General features: G+C 44.8%; 1 protein-coding gene across 4 annotated transcripts in view; it reads right to left on the bottom strand.

The window, feature by feature from the left end:
* GLRA2 (glycine receptor alpha 2) overlaps nt 1-17,845 on the bottom strand; it is a 177,690-nt gene that overhangs the window by 31,164 nt on the left and 128,681 nt on the right. For all 4 annotated transcript variants that reach the window (XM_028522962.2, XM_028522961.2, XM_036016453.1 and 1 more), the window contains one exon: nt 7,451-7,600. In XM_028522962.2, the coding sequence (XP_028378763.1) occupies nt 7,451-7,600 (150 nt within the window). The remainder of the gene's footprint in view (nt 1-7,450; nt 7,601-17,845) is intronic.

The following is a 17,845-nucleotide window of genomic DNA, read 5'->3' as shown; positions in this document are numbered from 1 at the left end:
TCAAGCTCTCTCTCAGTATACCAACCTCAGACAAGGTTAATCTGAGACCATGAGAAAGGGAAACACAGCAAGGCCACTTCCTAATTTCGTCTTAAGCACAGGCGAAAAGAAAGCCACAGTGCCATTCACAAAACACTACACATCCTCCTTTTGGTCAAAATGAGTGCTGCTGACTTACCAATTTCAGGTTTTTTGGTTTTTTGGATCCTCATCCGAGGATATGTTTATTGATTTTAAAAAGGGAGTGTGTGTGTTGGAGAGAGAGAGAGAGAGAGAGAGAGAGAAGAAAGAAACGTCAGTGTGAGACAGAAATGTTGATTGGTTGCCTCCCGTATGTGTCCTGACTGGGGATCGAACCCACAACCTAGGTATGTGCCCTGACTGGGAATCAAACCACAACCTTTTGGTGTATGGGGACGATGCTCCAACTAAAAGACACGTGGCCAGGGCCCAATTATAGTTGTATCCTTAGTCCATCTAGTCTGTCCTGTTATAGATAAGATTTGTTGAGATGCCCAGTCATAGAATTTACCCTGCTTGCTGACAGCATCTAGTCCAGAGTGATCCCCTGCTGTCTCTCAACTCACCCAGTTTACCGAGGCACCGTCTCCACGGCTCCCCGTGGCGTGCTTTCTCCCACACTGCGAAGAGCAGTAAACCCAACTTGTTTAACTACACACAGGCTTGTTTCTTGTGGCCTTTGGCTGAAGGGTGTGGACACCTATTTGTCAGTGCTACAAAGCTAGTGATTTTCTAAATCAGTATCGAAAAGCTTAACACAATCTAGAAAAATGGGCGAAATACAATGAGGGGAAATTTTACAGGAAAACATATAGCACTTTTTTTTTTTAGTTTAGAAAAAAACCCAAGCACATAATCAAAAGGAGATAACCTGATAGCTATTTGTATTAATAATAGGACAAAAAGACTTGGGAAATTAACAAGCATTAGCAAGGTCAAAATGAGCCAATAGGGGAATATGACTAGTTAAAAGCACTACTGTAATTTAATGCTCTATTAAAAAGTGCACACAAAGAGAGGGGATATTATTGCTCTTCTGTGTTACGTGTTGATCATGTAACTATTTTTCCGATTATGTGACTCAGACTTGAAGATCCTCATGAGCAAACTAGAGAAAGGGTGACCAGCGTGCTCAGGCGCTGTAAGCCATATCATAGGAAGGACTAGATCTATTTATCTCAGAAGATTTGAGAAGACCTGCTAGCTCACCATCCTGGAATATTTGGGAGGATGTGTCAGGAGGAGAGGAGGAGATTTGTACCCCTAAGGAAAAGCAGTGCCAGTCTAACTGGGACCACTCCAGGACCCCATTGATTTAAAGAAGCCACTTCCCCGTGACCATTTGCCTTGAGTCCTTGTCCTTTGCCCTTCCTCAGTCAGGCCTGGTGTTCTCTTGCCAAGGGAAGATCTAAGACCCTTGGAACTTCGGGAAGGAAATAGATAGTGCAGGGCTTTGGGACCAATCAAGTGGAGGCACAAGGGCTTCTTCGAGGTTGGTCCCCTCCTGGGCCATTGCATTGGGATTTGAGGCTGACACCTGGCTAAAAATAAGGTAGTTCATGGTCCTTGTAAGTTTATTTCCCTCCAGTCGGTCAATGGGAAGATGATCGGTTGAAAACAGGATTCAGGCATTAATAGGGTAAAGTGTCCTAAATATCTCCCACTCCCATCTTAATCCTGTATTCATGCCCAAGAAATGGGTGGAAGTGATGCATGTTATAAAAAGGAACAAATCGGGAACTGTGAGTGCTTGGAAGAGTGGGATTATTTCAGCCCTGTGTGGGATCAGGAAATTCTCCTTTGAGGAATTAACAGTTTAACTCAGAGTCAAAGGATACACAAGGATGGGGAAGGCAGAGAAAATGAAGGAAACAATGAGTACTGAATTCCTTCTTTGCCACGTTGGCATTGCCCGAGACATTGTGCTCAGGGCCTCCCTTTCTTGCCCTGTTGCCTAATTCGGTGATTTTCTTCCTAGGGAGGACGAAGTCTAAACAGCGTGTGAACATCATTCTCTTTAAAAGGCGGCTCGTCATCCGACGGCCTAAAAGTCATAACCATGTTCTTAAGCCACAATGTCTGATTAGTCACTGGAAACAAAGAAGGGCTGTGTGGGCAGCTGGGAACCTCTGAAACCAGGCACCCTGCCAGGAGCCAGACCGGGTGCGGCCAGATGTAAGAGGAAAGGGAGCAATGCACGTGGGTCTTTACAGTTCTTGTGCGGAAGTTGTCATAGCCTCACATGGTGTGAGAACCGCTTATTGGAGCTGACCAGGTAACATAAAAATAGTGTTTACCACATAGACCTGGGGCATGAGCTTCTAATGAACTGGGGTTACCTTGGCCATAGGGACCTGCAAGTTCTGTCAGTAATGATCTGGGGTTGTTTCTGAGAAGCTCCGCTTGGGTGAGATTGACAGTGACTGCTTTTAGAGATGTAGGAAAGATAAAGCAAATACGCTGAGTGGCAAATGACCGAGTCCTTCCTTGAAAGCGACTTCATTTAATAATTTGATTGTTCAGTGAATACCAGGCACTCTTCCCATGCAAGTAAGTGTAACCTCGGGTGTTTTCTCAAGGAATACCTTCCTTGAATAAATCTTAATGCTAATGTCACTTGCAGAAATCATCTGCTCTTGGTTTTACTAATGCCATTTAAAGAATCAACCTGTAGTGCATTGCAGGGATCAGTTCCCCAGTGGAAAATTAAATAGATGACTTGTTTTCACTGGCGGTGGTGGTGTTTTTTTTAACTGAGGCCACAGCCTATTAGGGTCTGCGAAAATTTAGTGGTCCATGAGCAGCTGGGCCGGAACTAGGGCAAGGTGAGTAAAGCCTCAGGTACAACATTTAAGGAGATGCCAAAATACCACTACTGTAGATAAATATTTTAATGCAGTATTTAAAAAGTTATTGTTAATGCAAAAATCCATGGTGAACAAAGTTGCCATTTTAATAAAAACGGGATCTGCCCCTGCACTTGTGTGACTTACCTCACTTGCCTTACCCTAATCTCATCCCTGATGACCAGCATTAAAAAAACAGATTAGAAAATATTAGAGTGCATTAGAGGTGTCTCGTGTGTGTGTGTGTGTGTGTGTGTGTGTGTGTGTGTGTGAGAGAGAGAGAGAGAGAGAGAAAGAGAGAGGGAGGGAGGATCAGAGAGAGAGAGAGAGAGAGAGAGAGAGGGAATGAGAGAATGCATCCTAATGTGAGATGTGAAATGTAACCTCTGCGCAGCAGCGGTTCAAGTCAGGGATGCTGGAGCCAGACAGCTGCATGTGTGACTTTTGAACATTTTACTTAACCTCGCCTTGCTTTCGTTTCCTCATCTATGAGATGGAGATAAGAACACTGCCTTCCTTATTGGCAGGATGGCCACTTAATTGATCCCAACAAAGACAATTTTGATAGTGGGAAGTGGCACTAACAGCTTTATAATGTTAAGTGTTGCAAAAATTAAAAAGGCATTATCAAATAATAAAATGGTTATACATTTATACCGTGTAAGATAACAAAACCATTCAATCATGAACATTCAGATATTCAACAGCAAGAACATTCTGCCTTTTTTTGTTTCATGTTCATGAAATTCTCCACATTTTTTTCCCTGTCCCCACCAAGTGGTGGCCTAGTAGCCTCATGGATTTTGCATGCCGTGTTACGGACCAAAACTGGTACCCCAAGTGGCCAGCAGGACAGGGGAGTCCGACCATTGACAGAGACCAAGAAAAGGAATCATTTCTCCCCAGCCTCTTGTGTCTGAGTGCACTGTGTTTTATCAGCAAGCCCCTTTCCTTTGAGCTATTTTGGAAAGAGTGCCAGTTATGACATTGCTTCTGGAAAGAGCCAAGAAAAGGAGGGCAGGGGTAATGATGGTGATTTTCCAGACGCTAGCACGTGCTGCACTGAACATGCTCACCCCGCCCCAGAAGATCACACCATGGCAGAACCCAGGTGTACAGAGTGGCGGACGCCACACCCACCTCCGGTTATTTTATGCTAACTCACACAGGGCAATAGGAAAACACCGAAACCAGGACTCTTCACGGCAAGTGAGGCTGTGGGACCGCACTGCTCACAGAGTTGCGGGAATGAAATCAGTGGCTCGAATGGGAAGAGCCTGGAACAGCGCGTGCTATATGGTACGCACTCAAGCGAAGTCAGCTAGCTCTTGCTCCCCTTTTGTTTTTCTTACCATGCTTCAGACTCAGAAAACTTGAAAAGCGCTACCTTTGAGAGAAAGATGCCATTTCCTAAGGGGTAGACAATTGGAAATGTCTCCTGCTCTTTTTTTCGAACTTGAATCGTCAATGACAATAACCACCCTGACTGCAAAGGTCGAGCCTGATTTGTTTTGCTCCCCACCTCACCCTCAAGTCTTACCTTTGTTAATTAAACTTCATTTTGAATAGCCAGTTTGAGAAGCGCAGTCAAAATCAAGAACATCTCCATATAAAACACATCAGCTTGGGTTTCTCGATCTTCTCAGAAAACAAAGCAGTGACTCCAACCATATGGGTCCATGACTAAGGTCGAATAGAGGGAACATTGACAGCAAGCCAGCCCAGGAATTGGGAAAGCCAAGGATGGGGTCAGTTATTTCTATGGATGTTGAAGCCCTTCCAGGAAAGGTAACATTAATCGGAGTGTTGGATTGATTGTGAAAAAGGTGCTGAAGTCATGAACTAATAAGGAGCGTGGCTGTAGGTGCGTAGATAACAGCGGTGATAGGAGAAATCAGTGCTGAAGGCGACTGACCTGAAGGTTCCAATGGGGCTGGGTTTGAGGACGGAGGACAGTGAAATGATAGCGCCCAGGCATCATGATGAGGAGCAAGGTGGATGCTTGAGGTGGCTGTTAGTGGCAGGCATTAAAGGGAAACCCCTCAGAGATGCCGCGTATATCTAATTACTTGCCAACTCTACTGGCATGTCTGCTAGGCCTCTAAATTCAACAGCATCAAAATACGAATTTTGAGTTCTACCCCAAATCTGCTTTGTCATAATAGTCCCCCTCTTCAATAGTAACCCCGTGCACCCCGTTGCTTACGCCCGATATCTGAGCCATATTCTTCTTTTCCTCACCTTCCCACATCAAATGCACCAGCTTGACCTACTGGCTTTCCCTCCAAAGGATGAACTGCTAGCATGTAAGTTTCATCCAGGCATTGCTCTTCGTCTGTCCCGTTCAACAATGTGTTCTCAGGCTGCAGACAGTGCTTGGCACACAGTAGGAAGCAAGTATTTGTGGAATGAATGAATGAATCTTGAATCTAACCACTCAGCTCCATTCTCATGATCAATGTCATAGTCGAAGCCAGCAGCGTCTCTCACCTGTATTTGTACCATAGCTTCTCACTGATCTGCCGCTGCTGTGGTTGACCTCACAGACTATCCATGCAACAGCCCGACACTTGCGATGTTGAAACTACCCGGTGGATTTGATCAGAATAAAATTCATTCCTTTATACTGGTCTCCTGTATGAGTCTGAACTTAGCCTCATTTTCTACTCCTTTGTCTTTCTCATTTGCTACTCCCTGCTGTAGCACCGCCCGGGTTTCCCCACACTTACTGTATCACAATAAGGCTCACCGGGATGCGTGTGAGAAACACTTCAGTAATTCACAGCGGCCTCTCTGCAGACTCTGATTCGTAAGGTTTGGGGTGGAACACGAGAATGTGTACTTTTAACAAGCACTCCAGGTGATTCTTATGACAGGCTTAGGTACAGATCCAGCCTAGGAATCCTCCCCACAGCATTCCAATTATTCAGACTTGAGAAGCAAAATGAAACTCATTTTCTCTCTCTGGTGTAGAAGAACAGGCAATCAGTGGCCACCTGCTATGTTATGCCAGGGAGTTCTGGGAATACAGTTTATGTGCTGAAATGGCCTCACATTCTAGTAAGATTTCCTGGGTAGCACAATGACCTTAAACTTGTGTCACTTTATGCCTGATTCCTGGGGATGAGGTGGAAGAAATGGTTATCACCCACAGGGAGGCAGGGAGGAGGAGACTGGGCATGGCTTGCTATTCAACAGTGCGTAGCAATGACAGTGTGTGTGCATGCGGTGCGTAGCAATGACAGTGTGTGTGCATGCGTGCGCGTGCGTTTGTGTGTTCCTTAGGTTGTGGCGGGACAGAAGAGTCCTAAGAGGCAGGAAAGAGAAAAAAGCAGGGCAACCAGCAGGATACCGGCCCAGAGGACGTGCAGGGGACATTTGCACATGTAGCCAGGACACAGTGAGCTCATAAAACATATAAGCCCCTCAGTGTAAGAAATCTAAACCACAGCAGGTTCTCAGTGTTACATTTCTATCTGGAAGCATTAAACTGGACAATGAAACATCTTTGGTTTTGCTCTGACAGGGTAGCTTATAACTATGGCTTTACCGGCAGGTTTAACTTACTGACTTGTGGAGGGGGAAGGATTTTGAAATATATCTCTTATCTCCTGTATATAAACATTTAACTTTAGTTCTCTAGCAATATTATTACCAGCACCAGCATTCTCCGTATCAAGGGGCATGTTTGTGTGCCAGAATCTGAAACTGAGAACAAATGCGAGCCTTCTGGTTTCCTGTAGGAACTTGGCTTATCAACCAGAGCAGTGCTGCGTCTCAAAGGTGACCACACACTGCAACTGCCTGGGGGGAGGGAGCTTCAGAAATACTGACTCCTGTGCTCTCTCCCAGGACTGGGATTGAATTGGTATGGAGCGGGGGCAAGGCCTGGGACTTTTGAAAGATCCCCAGGCTAATTGAATGTGCAGGCAAGTTGTTTGGGAACCAGTGAACTGGAGATTTTGAGCCACGTGTTTCAAGCCTTAAGCCTCTGGGATAGTATAAAGTTCGGGTTTGTGCATTAATGTTTAAGTTGAGACAGTAAGATCCGACTGATTGGATTTATCAAGTTGCAGTCAACATGGGTGGGGGCCCTATTTACATAAAGCCAGAGCAATTGATGAAAAAGTTAATCAAGTGAGTTATGCGCACGAAGTTACACATGCACACACATACCAATTATCAATGTTCAAAACAACAGGATTTTAAAGTAATGTTGTCAGATTGAGTACATATCTGCAATTAGAGTTGTCAGATAAAACACAGGGCTCTCAGTTACATTTGAACTTCAGATAAACAACAAATAATTTATTAATATAAGTATGTCCTGTGCAATATTGGGGACATACATATACTAAATAGGGTTATTTGGAGTTCAAGTTTAGCAGTGTGCCCTGTATTTGTATTTGCTAAGTGTGGCGACCCTGGCCCAATTGTAAAGGACTAGCCTGAGCAGTAATGCAACAGACTGGGACAGGTCAGGGCAAAAATGAAGCTTGGCTTCTTGCTCTGTTTCCTGAATTACGTTGTCTGCCCCGCCACCTCAAGTGCAACCTGACTGTCTGCTTGAGGCTCGACTGTACCTTGTTCTGCCTCTTCTGTCGTCTTCGGAGCCGCAGGAACTCCTTGTGCTGCCTGGAGACAAAGTTCACTGCCGCGTACTCCAGCAGGGCGGCGAACACAAACAGAAGGCACACTGCCATCCAGATGTCAATGGCTTTGACATAGGAGACCTACGAGAGACAGAGAGAGGCGCCGTGAAAGCTGGTGCAGAAACCCTGTTCGTAATCGTAATGTGTTGAGGTCCGCCCTGCCTGGTCTTAGGAATCTGCAACCGCCTGTGACTATGGCTGAGTAAGAGGCCTCTGAAACAGGAGACGCTAAGGAGACAAAAACTTATTTCCCTGGCATGAACGCTACCTGGTCTAATGCCTGGCTCCCTTTGCATGATTGGCAGTCAATGATGGGTAACAATTCTCTAGGAAAGAGAATGAATCTAAGACAGACGCGATCACATGGGCATGCCCTAAGGGAAGAGACTCAGGGGGCTGTGGAAATGACAGGGTGATCGACATCGACCCTGCCCCCTTGGCTTTGCCAAAGCCTGAGTCCTTGAGAATTCCAAGTCTCCCAGCTGCTTTTGTCTCCTCTGCCCGACTCAGACCTGCGGAAATAACAGGGACAGTGCAGTCCAGACCAGAGTCAGCGGACCCCCGGGGTAATCAGGCCTGAGACATAAAATATAAAAGACCCTGTGAAGATCTGCTTGCTGGAGGATGCTCTTTAAAATATGAAGGCACAGGGAGGAAACAAAACTAAGTTTTTAAGTCCTGTAGTCTTTTTAAATGGTAAAACCCCAAAAACTCTGGCTTAGGACCCCAGCAAGAGATCTGCCAGCGCCTTTCAAAGCTAACTACTTGTAATTTGCAAACGGTATTTGTATTCAAGAATAAAAGCCTGCTTAGGTGAAAAGATGGGGTGCTCTTCACTAGAGAGAGTGGCCATTCTGTCCCTATTTCCCCACAGGACTTGGTTGTCCCTGTGTATGTTTTTCTCGTGTTTCGATGAGCATCCACAGCAGGGATGGATACTGCTGGCCAGTATCCACCACAATGTTGTGAGCAGCAGAAGAACCTCATTTGCAGATGCTGGGCAGAGCTGGGAAAGTTGCATGCACGCACCGCCACAGGTTCCCCCCACCCCTGCCAGTGTCCTGAGCTGGGTTCCATCTCTCTCAGTGGAGCCTCCTCCCTGAGAACAGTCCATAGAGGGACTACAAGAATTCCCACAGTGAAGAAAAGAGAAATGAAAACAAAGCTTCAAGGTAAAATAGAGTGGCCACCATGCTTGGAACTGCTCATTTTCTTGTTGTTTTTGCCCTTAACATTTAAAAACAGACATAATTATGATCATTCCAAAACGTGGATGAGAAAGAAACTATGTCTGATCTTTGGCCCTTCAAAAACCAATTTTTAATTTTCATTGGCCTGTTGACCCTGACTGGCACGGAAACACTTTTCTTAAATGGTTTGAGACTATCACTATTCAAGAACATCGAACCAAATAAAGCATCAGGGCTCGAGCCTTGGGGAAGGTACCTGGCTGGTTGAGGATTTAACACACCTTGTAATTTAATAAAGCAGACCTTCAAGACAAATACTTTTTACTTGCAATGGAAAGTGCTCCTTGTCTCGCTTAACTTCCAATTCTTTCTTTAAATATAAGGGGGAAAATAGATGAAGTTGGAATATACTGGACCCCAGACTACAAAGGATGCTTATCAAACTGCCAGCTGAATGTGTACTAACTAGTTCTAATTTTTAAATAGATTTTCCTATTTTGGGGGTGGCTAACACTGAGTTCTTGCCAACCAGTATTTTAAACACTTTATGTGTATTAATTGTCTAACATTCACAACAGTTGTATTGTTCCCATTTTCTGACGAGGAAACTGGGTTACAGAGGGGTTAAATTATTATCCAAGGTCACAGAGTTAATAAGTGGTCGAGCTAAGATTGGAATTGGACCCCAGCCGGCTAGTGAATTTCCTTTCTGGACACACACAAACACTTTAGTGGGATTATACAGTTTGTGTCTTGCATTTCCCTTTGACCTTTATAGTGAGCATTTTCCATGTCATTTAACTTTCTTCTAAACCATGATTTCCAGTGCTTGCATAATGGCCCATGCCGTGATTCATCAGTCTGTGTTATAAGACATTTAGGTGATGTTTAGTTTTATTTTGGGGGGCTGTGAAAATTCTTCCTCCCAAATATTTGACTATATGCTTATTTATTAGATCAATTTGTAGACTGGGATTATGGGAATAAATGCTATGAAAATAGGTTCTTGACTTAGAGAGTTAGTAGCAGCACAGAGGATGTAAAAGCAGAGATTCCAGAGCGAGATGCCCCAGTAAGAAACACTGCTCTGTTCCTGATGGTCTCTGTACCTTTGCCAATTGTTAACCTACCCGTGGCCCCTTCCTCATCTGTCTGTGGGATAATGGTACCTGTCTTATAGGATTATATGGAGAAAATCACTTAATATATGCCAAGTGCTTAGAATAGTATCTGGCACAACAGAGTAAGTGCTACAGAAATATTTACAATTTGGCTACATATGAGTGTGATTTTGTTAATGGATACATATTGGAAGAGATAAAAAATCAACAAGGAAAAAAAGAAATCACTGACACTCCTAATATATTCCAATTACGTTTAAGGCTACCACCTTCCTTACACTGTCTCAGTCAATCTGAACTAGTTGTCGGTCCCACATAAGTTGTGACAAAGCGGTCCAGCACCTCGTCATCTTCAACCCTGTCAATGATCGTTCTTCCTACGTGGGATGCTCTTCTCATCCTTTCTGATTAACAGGCTCCTCAGAATCCTTCAGGACGTGGCTCGCAAACCAGCGCCCCTGAGAAGCCTCCCCAGCCATTGTGCTTTCTCCCATCTGGGTTAGAAGCCCCTTTGCTTTCCTCCCTTATCACTTTCTGTTGAAACTATCTGCTGTTCCTTTTTAGACTACAGGCTTCCCTGACCCCAGCACTAGACCTGTAAGGTTTTTTTTTTTCTGGACAGGCCCTGGGAAGTATTACTCTTTGTATCACCGGAGCAGGACCTGGCAAATAGCTAGTAACCATCAGATCAGAAGGATGGATGGATACATGAATGCTTGAGTGATGGAAGGATGGAAGGAACAAAAGAACACCTTTTGTTCTGGCCACCTTTCCATTTTCGTGCCTTAATTTCAACAACTCTACACTATATCACATTATCCACCATTTCATACATTTGATATTTTTAACCGTGGACTATTAGCGCATTTCCGTTCTCTCGGCATACCTAGCATTCCTGGAATGTTTCTTTCCTTAATAAGCAATCATCTGTCTTGTATTTGCTCTTCTGGAGCAATCCTGTTCTCTTGTAATAATAGAGCATTTCCAATCACAGTGTTCCCAGTTATATATTATTCAGATAGCCCATAAATGTTTTAAGACCCAATAATGAAAGGAATTTGTCAATGCTTGAGATAGGTCCATACTGAAAGCTGAGTCCAATAGAGCTGACCATCATTCCTCCCCTTCCTGGTGCCTACCACATTCAGTCATTTGTAAACCGCTTCCCCATCTCTTTCTGGCCATCAGCAGGCCAAGCACGTATTGGGCTTCTTTTATAGCTGCTCATAAATGAATCCTTTCAGTCTCTTAATCATTTTGGTTGGTTTCTGACTCTTTCCAGCATTGAAGTGCTGGTATTAAATGCATTATTCACATGGATTTAGAGGGTGTTGTGAGACATCTATTACATACGGTGTGATGTCCCTTGGTGCTAGTCTCTCAGGATTGAAATGCCTTTTTGTGGCTTTTACCCAGCTCTGATGTCAGCTTCTCTCTCTGTGGCAGCTAATCCTTAGATGTTTTCAGCTCACATCTTCCCCGTCACATTCTTTTTTATGATTCTTAGGCTTACAGGATGCCTTCCTGAATTCCTTTATTACAGTCTCGCAAAATAGTTTTCAAAGGTAATTAAGCTCTCCAAATGCTATTATGATTCACTGAGTCCCAGGCATATCTCACTTGGAAAAATAAACATTGCTAGCCTACTATGTGGAAGGCACTGTACTAAGTGCTGGGAGATAGGATAGAAGACCTAGGACCTAAGGATAACTAAGATGCACATTAGTTCTTCCTAGGGCTTCCCAGACTACCCTCCATTCACTCTGTGCTCCAGGAAGTGTCATTCACATACGTCAGGGAGCAGCACGTCAGGGCCTGGGGATCAAATCTGGACCACCATATGTTTTATAAATAAAGTTTTATTGGAACACAGCCATACTCATTCATTTACATATTGTCTACAGATGCTTTTGAACTACAATGGCAGAGTTGAGTGGTTGTGACAGAGACCATATGGCCTGCAAAGCCTAAAATACTTACTATGTGGCCTTTTACAAAAAACGTCTGCCAGCCCTTGACCTAGACCGTAGTGTCATTTGGTTTTTCCTGGGGCTGTACATCCCACTGGCCCTGCTTCATGCTTGAGAAACCCATGGTCTATTGAGGGAGAAAGTCAGGTGACGAAATGGATGGTCCCACGTGCCCAAGCATGGGAAAGATCAAAAGGCTGATGGAATATGGGGAGGTTGATGTTGACAGGGAAAATCAGAAAAGGCTTTATTGCTTGGATGGTGCGGCATTTGACTCAGGGCTTGAGAAAAGCCAGGCCTTTGAGGGGTGCGTGAGGCCTGAAAAGCAAAGCCACGAAGATGAGAGAGAGTGGATGGGCTCGGGAATGATGGCCAGGATAGGCTGGGTCCCTGGGAAGTGCCTGGGGAGGTGTGGACAGATCGCCAGAGGCCAGACAGAGGGGTTTGAGTTTCAGAATGCTGCTAACAATAAGCTAATGATGGTTTCGAGGTGGGGTATTGATGTGGAAGTCCTTTTCTAATATTTGTGAATTTCTTTGACTACAACAGCAAGAGTCTTAGCAAGAGCAGACACCACCACCACCCCCACCCACTTACAGAAATTTACCTCCCCTCGTCTTGCCACTCTCAACTCTGCACGGGTCTGGCTCTCTTCCAAGCTTTGCAACGACATCTCTGAATCCTGTGCTGGATCTTCTGATTGTTTTTGTGTTCCTTGAACTTTTTCAGTCTTCACTCTTAGTCTTCATGTCCTTAATGAACTCATCTGCCCCTACAGTTTTCTTCTTCTTTGTGTGTGTATGTGCGTGTCCTATGGGAGAGATTGGCCAGGTTCTCACAAATCCTGTTTTCTCTTCCTGGGACACCAGCAAACATTTCATTTGGCCCCCCAGCGGAATGTGGACGGAGGTAGTATACACCATATCAAAGCCTCCAAAATCTCCCATGAAGTCCTTAGAACTTAGCCCTTCTGCAGCCGCCTTGGATGTCACCTGTTTAAGATGGCAGTGCCATAAAATGGAAGGAGTCAGGAGTCCTACAAAGGCCCAGGGCCACCCGTTCCTCCGTGGAGTGTAATCTGAATGGGACATACGTTTGCACTGTATGAAGCCACACAGATTTCAGGGTTTTGTTTTCCCAACACTCCCAAACTCATCACCGAGACCTGACCCCTCACCAGCATTCCTGCGTTAATTCCGGGAGGGCTGCAGTTAGCATGTGCAAAATCAAACTCCTGAAATGCCCCCCTTCCTCATTTTCTCTCACTGGAATCTTCCCACTAGCAACCCTAGTTTCATCATTGGTTCTTTCCTTGCCTTCATCTCTAATATTCAGTCTCTTGCAAAGTCTCACCATTTCTTCCTGCACAGCATGCTTGGGTTTCCTCTCTTGTCTCCATTCCAAAGATGTCACTGCAACCGGGACCATCAGCTCTTACACCTGGTTATTATAACCCTTCCTGACTGATCCCCCTGTATGCAGTTTCTCTCCATGGCACTTGATCCTTTTGCTTCTGCACGATTACATTTAAAACACCAATTTTATTTTGCGACACACCTGCTTAAGAGCAACTCTGGCTGCCCATGACAAGCTCTGGTACCCAAGATCTTGCACAGCGGGTGTCCACCCTAGTTATTCAGTCTTAACGCCACTCTTCTCCAACACGAACCTTGTACTTCGTTTATGCAATCCTGCTTAACCTTGAGGAAGCCGCATCCATTCCTACTGAGAATCCCAGTCGTTCTCAGATAGATGTCATTTTGCACTCCAGGGGACACTTGGCAACGCCTGCAGATATTTTGGGTTGTCACAGCCAGGGGGAGGTGCTAATGGAATCTGGTAGGCTGAGGTCACAAATGTTGCTAACCATCTGATAATGTACAGGACAGCGGCCACGATCAATGTTATGCAGTGCTGAACGTCAATAATTCTGACTTTCATACATTCTGAGATTGAGAAGGCAACCGTCCCCAAGCCAGGTGTCAATGTATACTCCAGTAGTTCTCAGTTGGGGGTCACATTGCCCCGATAGGACATTCCCAATGTCTGAAGATATTTTTCATTGTCCTAACTGGGGAGTGGGGCTTTGCCCCTGGCTCCCCGTGGGTAGAGGCCAGGCACACTACTGAATGTCCGACAACGCATAAGACAACCCCCATGACAAAGAACTATCCAAGCGCTGAATGTTCATTGTATTAAGGTTGAGAAATCCTTATGCTCTTCTCTCAGCATAGAAATTCTTCCTGCCTTTTCTATATCTTTATTTCCAGATCATGTCTCAAGGAATAGCTCAAATTCCGTTTCCAGAGTGATACTTTGCCTATTCTATCTTTGAGCCCAGTGGTCCTACCTGTCTTTGGACTTTGTAATGCACTTATAGTGTCATACAATTTAGTGTTTGCTTCATGGATGCATGTTTTATCCACCCGACTAAAGTACAGGTGCTTGCCAGGTGAAGACTCAGGGATGTTTTTTGTATCTATGCCGGCAGTGACGAGTCTTTGTGCATATGGTAACTGCCCCATAGTTACTGCTGCTTGACACGTTATTCAAGCCATATATAAATTCAAATTCCTTTCATAGTCTCTGCTATACTCAAAGGCTTGGATAGAGCAGATAGAAAGAGAGACAGAGAGAACAAACTAAAAGGAAAAAATAGGTTGGGTCTTTTAAAGCTGATAGCTGATGATACCCAGATTACTCTTGATTTATTTTTACTTAGGGCAAGAAGAATGCTCATTATTCTCATGACTTTACATCGTGAAGAAGTGGAGCCAGTCAAGTGGTTTAGGTTTTTGTGGCACCAGATAAACAGCAGATACTTGAACCGATCAAGTAGATGGTGAAATTCAGCTCATTGCTCAGTTTTGGCATCATGCTGACATTTCCAGTGTTGTTCTTTTAATACTGTTTTTGGCATTTTTGAGAGCTCTGGCAAGTTTCCTTGAGTCGGCCTCTTATTAATTATATATTCAGATCAGTTTCAAAATGGAAAATGAAGCCGTGAATTTATTTACTTTAGTCCCATAATGTGTTTTGTCTATATTCAAAACCTATACCATTTTCTGTGTCATGAAGCTAGTTGTTCATGGGCTGGGCCATTTTCTTTCTTCCTTTCTTTTTTTGTTAATAGTTTTTTTTTTGTAAAAAAATATTTATTTATTTTTAGACAGAGGAAGGGAGAGAGAAAGAGAGGGAGAGTAACATCAGTGTGTAGTTGCCTCTCTCACGCCTCCTACTGGGGACCTGGCCTGCAACCCAGGCATGTGCCCTGACTGGGAATCAAACCAGCGACCCTTTGGTTCGCAGGCCAGCACTCAGGCCAATGAGCCACACCACCCAGGGCTGGGCTATTTTCTACGTGGTATTTATCTCCAGCAAGGAAGAGTGGGTCACTGTGTAAGGGTTGTCTAACTGTCCTTACAGCTCAGATGCCCTTGCCATCCCTCACGGACAAGGCATTCCCACCTGGCAACTTACTAACTAAAATACGTCCCCATTGCTAGCCAGTAGGCTGACCCCGAGAGTTTGTGACATTCGTCTAGCAGCCAATCCAGGAAGATTGGTTATGAACATGTATAGAGAAGTCCTCTACAGCGGAGAAAAATGACTAATGACTGTAATCAACCAAGTGTTGTTTTTAATAGAAAAGAGGCAAAATATAATTCATAGGGCAACCTGAAAATACTAAGAGATTTTTCTTTCTTTAAGTGGGATGGTCTGTCACACATACCTGCTTGCGCCAATGTTTAATCCTTCGCACACTATGCACGGAGACCACCGCTAAAGCAGAACAGAAGCTTTTCTGGTCTGTATGGTACAATTTCCTTGCATTTAATTTAGGAGACAGAATGTAATTAACCCTGATAATGCAGCTGTGAAATGAAAGCTGCCCGTCGGTCACAGGCACCGGACTTGTGCTTCCATCACGTGGGACAGGAGCCTTCGGTAGCTCCAGTCAACCTTTGGGTTGAGCGCTGTGGAGCATATCACTGTCCTCTCCATCCTCATTTTCTGGGAGAGAAAAGCAAGCTTGTTCAATACATGTCTCAATCTCTCACAGCGAGTAATCAGCGAAGGTGGAAAAGAGAATCCCGGCTTTGATTTTTGATTCCGTCTCTCACCCGCATTCAGTCACGGTAAAAATATGATCAGAAAAAAATATAGTCTGTCAAATTAATCCTAATGCCAGAGATCCATGGTGGCGTACAATTTGATCTTACAGTGTCACGGCCAAGTTGCCATTTTTATTGCCTAATTAAAGAGCTGACATCTGTTTCATGCCAGGAAGATCAGATTGCCTTGGCAGAGGGGTAGTGGCAGCACGGAGTCCCTGGCCTATCCCAATGTCACCACTGCCATGCCATCGCCTCTCTCTGTCTCATGCTCTCCTTGGGTTCTGGGTAGTGTATTGAGTAAACACGACTTGTGCAGAGGTGCTGTTTGCACAAACAGCCATCGGGTGGCAGTGCCTCCAAGCGTGGTATCTGCAGGAGCCAACTAGTTACACATGGTACTACTGGTTAACAGAAGTTTCATGAGGACAGGAGCTAAACAACCTCCGGGGACCACTTGGTTGGGTGTTGGTTGACCAGCTGGCCTAGTGAACTGATACTGCTTCCAAAGAGGAATAAGTTCCTCTCCCTTATGTTGCTCTGAAAACTTCAAAGTAACCACGTGAGTTTTGTGAGGAGAGAGGTAAGAGAAGGGTGGAGCTGCCAGCCCCGGGATACCTGAGGAATGCCAGGTGACACCCACGGTTAGAGGTAGCACAGTGATAACTTACAGAAGGTACCCCCAAGCGTCAGCCATATGTGAATGTAGGCATCTGGGAGAGGGAACCAAGGTGGGCAGGGAGGGAGTGGCATCGGGAGGAAGCAGGACTAGTGGGCACCTTCTCCCCTGTGTTTGCATTGGCTACATGACTCATCCTGTGCTCCGCTGATAGACAGGAACACTGATGCCTTCCATTGTTTGCTTCCTGTGGCTGCACTTGCAATGACAAAACAAGCGCAGGACATTCCTTCTCAAACAGGAGCAGGAGTGAGGATGGAGTGGTGTCAGGAGCAAATTGCCCACTAGTGTAAAAACAACCCGAGTGAAGAGTGCATTGGGTCATCGCAGTATTGGAAAGACAGCCCCAGGCTGTGGGGACTAATGAAATGATGCTCCACTTAATAGAGATTTGTCTAGGTAGTGTGTATGCGCACGTGCGTGTGTGTGTGTGGGGGGGGGGGCGAGGGGGGAGAAATTGGGGAGAATGCAAAGATGGGAAAGAAAGGAAGGAAATGAACAGCTTTGCAACCAGGCTAACTTGAATTTGAATCCTAGCTGAATGGCCAGTGAACTGGGGAAAATTACTTAACCTTTTGGAATCTCATATTGAAGTTGGGCCCAAGGATTCCAATGTTGTGGAATTGGTGAAGGATCGGATAAGACACTTTATGTAAATCTTCACACTTATTTGGCAGATTGTAGGGACTTAGTCACATTGACTTGCCAGGGATGAGCTCTTGAAGACATTGCATAATTCAAAACTTGCATAATTCAAGGCAGTTTTCCCTAGAGGAAAAATGTTAAGTAGAATTTGTTGTATTTCATGTTCCGTGCATGCATTAAGACTCTATTAGTATTTTTGTATTGCTCTATTTCAAATTCACATAAGCTAAGGTCACATAAAATGCAACCTCGTTGTAGCGAGCACTCCTGTATGTCAGGGGGAATGAGATACGCTGTTACAAACACAAAACAAAACAGCAAACCGCCACCACCATCAAAAGAGAAAGCTTGCAACAACACGACTCTGTGAGTTATGTCCTTGATTCATGTCAGAAAACTGAGATTATGCTGATGAACTTTGCCAAGATCTCACAGAGAAAGGGTGCTTGAACTGTTCGTGTCTACTCTGGCTTGACGTTACACTCTGTGCTTTTCGGGCTCGCTGACCCCTGTGGGAACGTCCCTGTTTGGGGAGTGAGTCAGGAAAATTACTCACACACTGTGGTTTCAGCAGAAGACAACATCTCATGTGAGAGAGAGGTGAGA

Source organism: Phyllostomus discolor, chromosome X (genome assembly GCF_004126475.2).
Source record: "Phyllostomus discolor isolate MPI-MPIP mPhyDis1 chromosome X, mPhyDis1.pri.v3, whole genome shotgun sequence".
NCBI lineage: Eukaryota > Metazoa > Chordata > Mammalia > Chiroptera > Phyllostomidae > Phyllostomus > Phyllostomus discolor.
This window is presented reverse-complemented; position numbering and strand designations above follow the sequence as displayed.